The sequence below is a fragment of the Phoxinus phoxinus genome, assembly GCF_949152265.1.
Source record: "Phoxinus phoxinus genome assembly, chromosome: 5".
NCBI classification, from domain to species: Eukaryota; Metazoa; Chordata; class Actinopteri; order Cypriniformes; family Leuciscidae; genus Phoxinus; species Phoxinus phoxinus.
Genome location: NC_136880.1, coordinates 8,391,927 through 8,394,171, shown reverse-complemented (window position 1 = coordinate 8,394,171; position 2,245 = coordinate 8,391,927). Strand labels below are relative to the sequence as shown.

Below are 2,245 nucleotides of genomic sequence, written 5' to 3'. Positions count from 1 at the left end.
GTAAACTCGTGAAACATCCAGAAACCTTACGTATGTGGATGTATATAGGAACTGGTGGAAGTTTCCAGGAATCCTTACAGCTGGTTGTAAGGAGGGGTGGGTGTGAGGTGTGAGGTGTGAAGGGCTTTTTATATGTTAATGACCCCCAGGTAGAGGTACCTTCTCTGTTTTCAGAGCTGGGTGGGGGGTAGGGGACAATGTCTCGTAAAGACAGCACATACAGTATTGTGGAGGTTTGCTTGAGGGTTTGATGGAGGTACAGCTTGAGGGTTTGATGGAGAAGCAAGCTGCAAACACTGTTCTTCTCGAAGATGCTATCCAGCGTCTTTATGCTCTTGAGCGAAAGTTTGACGAGCAAAGACCGCAAGAGGAACAAAGACCGCGGGAAGAGCCATTACATAAAAGGATAAAGACAAAGGCATTGCGGTAAGTTGAGTTTTATTTCATCTGTAAGTTACACAACGTCGTTTGAAAACTTTTGTTTCCAGCCAATGTAACGTTATGTGTGCATGTATTAAAGCGTTTTTCATTCAATGTTACAGGAAGCTCTAAGGCGCCTTCACAATTCGTAAAACAACCCACATAAATATGATCCACAAACTGGGTAAGACTGCTGTTTTTCTGCTATGTTTATTTGGCCTTTGTGGGCCATGCTGTTTATGGGGTTTTACATATTCCTTTTAAATGCATTTAATGACACACTTCTCTCTTTCCACACAGAATAAGTTTGCCTCGTAACCAAGCAGTCATGACTTATCTGCTAGAGGAATTGAAAATAACTTTTGCAGATGCAGACCCTGAGTGTATACAAGGTAATTTTTAAAATGTTTGTTTAACAATTTTAATGTCCATAATTTTAGTCTCTTATATTTTGTCCATCTTATGATTTCAATAGTGTAGTTTCTGTCACTTATCTGAATTGTCTTTTATTCAGCGTGTTGCAAGACATACTTTGAAACACTTCGGAGAAAGTATAATTTGTCTCAGCCAGAAAAGTCCCAGCTAAGAGATGCCATTAAAACAGGAGCTAAAAACCGACAAAGGAAAAGACGGGTAAGTGTAGAAATTCATCAACTTGTCTTTAAAGGGATAGTTCACCCCAAATTGAAAATTCTGTTATTTTCTTCTGATAACCACAAAAGAAAATATTTTTAGGAATGTTTGAAATCAAACTGATCATGAGCTCCAATCACTTCCATAGTATTTTTTTCTACTTTAAAGTCAATGGGGCTCATGATTGGTTGGATTATAAACTTTCCATCTTTTGTGGTTATCAGAACAAAGACATTTACTGGTTTGTAACAACATGAGAGTGAGTACATTGACAGAATTTTCATTTTTGAGTGAACTATTCCTTTAAGTTTGATACATTTCTGGGTGTTTTTAGTGGATAACACATTGTGTTTTGCAGTTGCTGGATTCCAGGTCCAAGGTTGTTCAAACTGATGCAGAGAGAGAGCTTTGGCAGACTGCAACAGTGGAGCTGATGTCTGACGAGGAGGATGCCATTGTTGATGGAAGGCCAGTGTGGATTGTGAGGTCTCCATCTCACAGGAACCCACAATTGTCAGAACTTTGTGAGGAGCTTCAGCGCAGATTGGAGGCAGACATGCGCTACACTATTTTGCATCATCAGCGTGTTAAGGCTGATGGAAATGGACATGATGGACCTTCCTTTCTTCAACTTTAACTAAACTGCTCTGGTTTTGCAATTTTAATAATTGCACCACAAACTGCACATTTTCACTTATTATCTTCTATTTGATCTTATTCTTTGTATACATATTAGGTTAGATTTATTTAGTTTCATATTCTGCAACTTATTTTCTTTTAATATTGTTTGTGTTTGCTGTGTTTGGTTATATTTTAAATACTTTGTGCTGTGTGTACATATTAAGTAGTTTATTTAGTTTTATATTCTGTAACTGTTATAATATTGCTTGTGTTTGGTTAAATTTTATAAAAGTACTTTCCCCTCTGTAAAGTTCCTATAGTTTTATTTATATATTTAATGCTTTATTTATATATTTAATGCTTTAAGTGTTTTGGTTTAATTTTAATAAAAAGAAATTCTGAATCCATTCTGTTTTCCATTTTTGAGGGGGTTGGGTTGTATAGTAGGTGGGGTGGTTATAGTTTATTAACATAGCTGGCCAAAACCAATCAAGTCACTATGCTATGAGGGCTTGGGTTGGGCTAAATGAAAACCGTGACCAATCAAATACTAGTATCAGGAAATTGACAG

General features: G+C 36.9%; 1 protein-coding gene across 1 annotated transcript; it reads left to right on the top strand.

Annotated features, from left to right (window-relative positions):
- Positions 1-475: 475 nt before the first annotated feature.
- On the top strand, positions 476-1,870 carry LOC306999608 (uncharacterized protein C14orf93 homolog). Its single transcript, XM_079614435.1, has 4 exons — positions 476-604; positions 721-812; positions 935-1,053; positions 1,412-1,870. Exons 2-4 carry the CDS (start codon positions 749-751, stop codon positions 1,688-1,690), a joined length of 462 nt encoding a protein of 153 aa, XP_079470561.1. The 5' UTR covers positions 476-604; positions 721-748; the 3' UTR covers positions 1,691-1,870.
- The last annotated feature ends 375 nt before the right edge of the window (positions 1,871-2,245 follow it).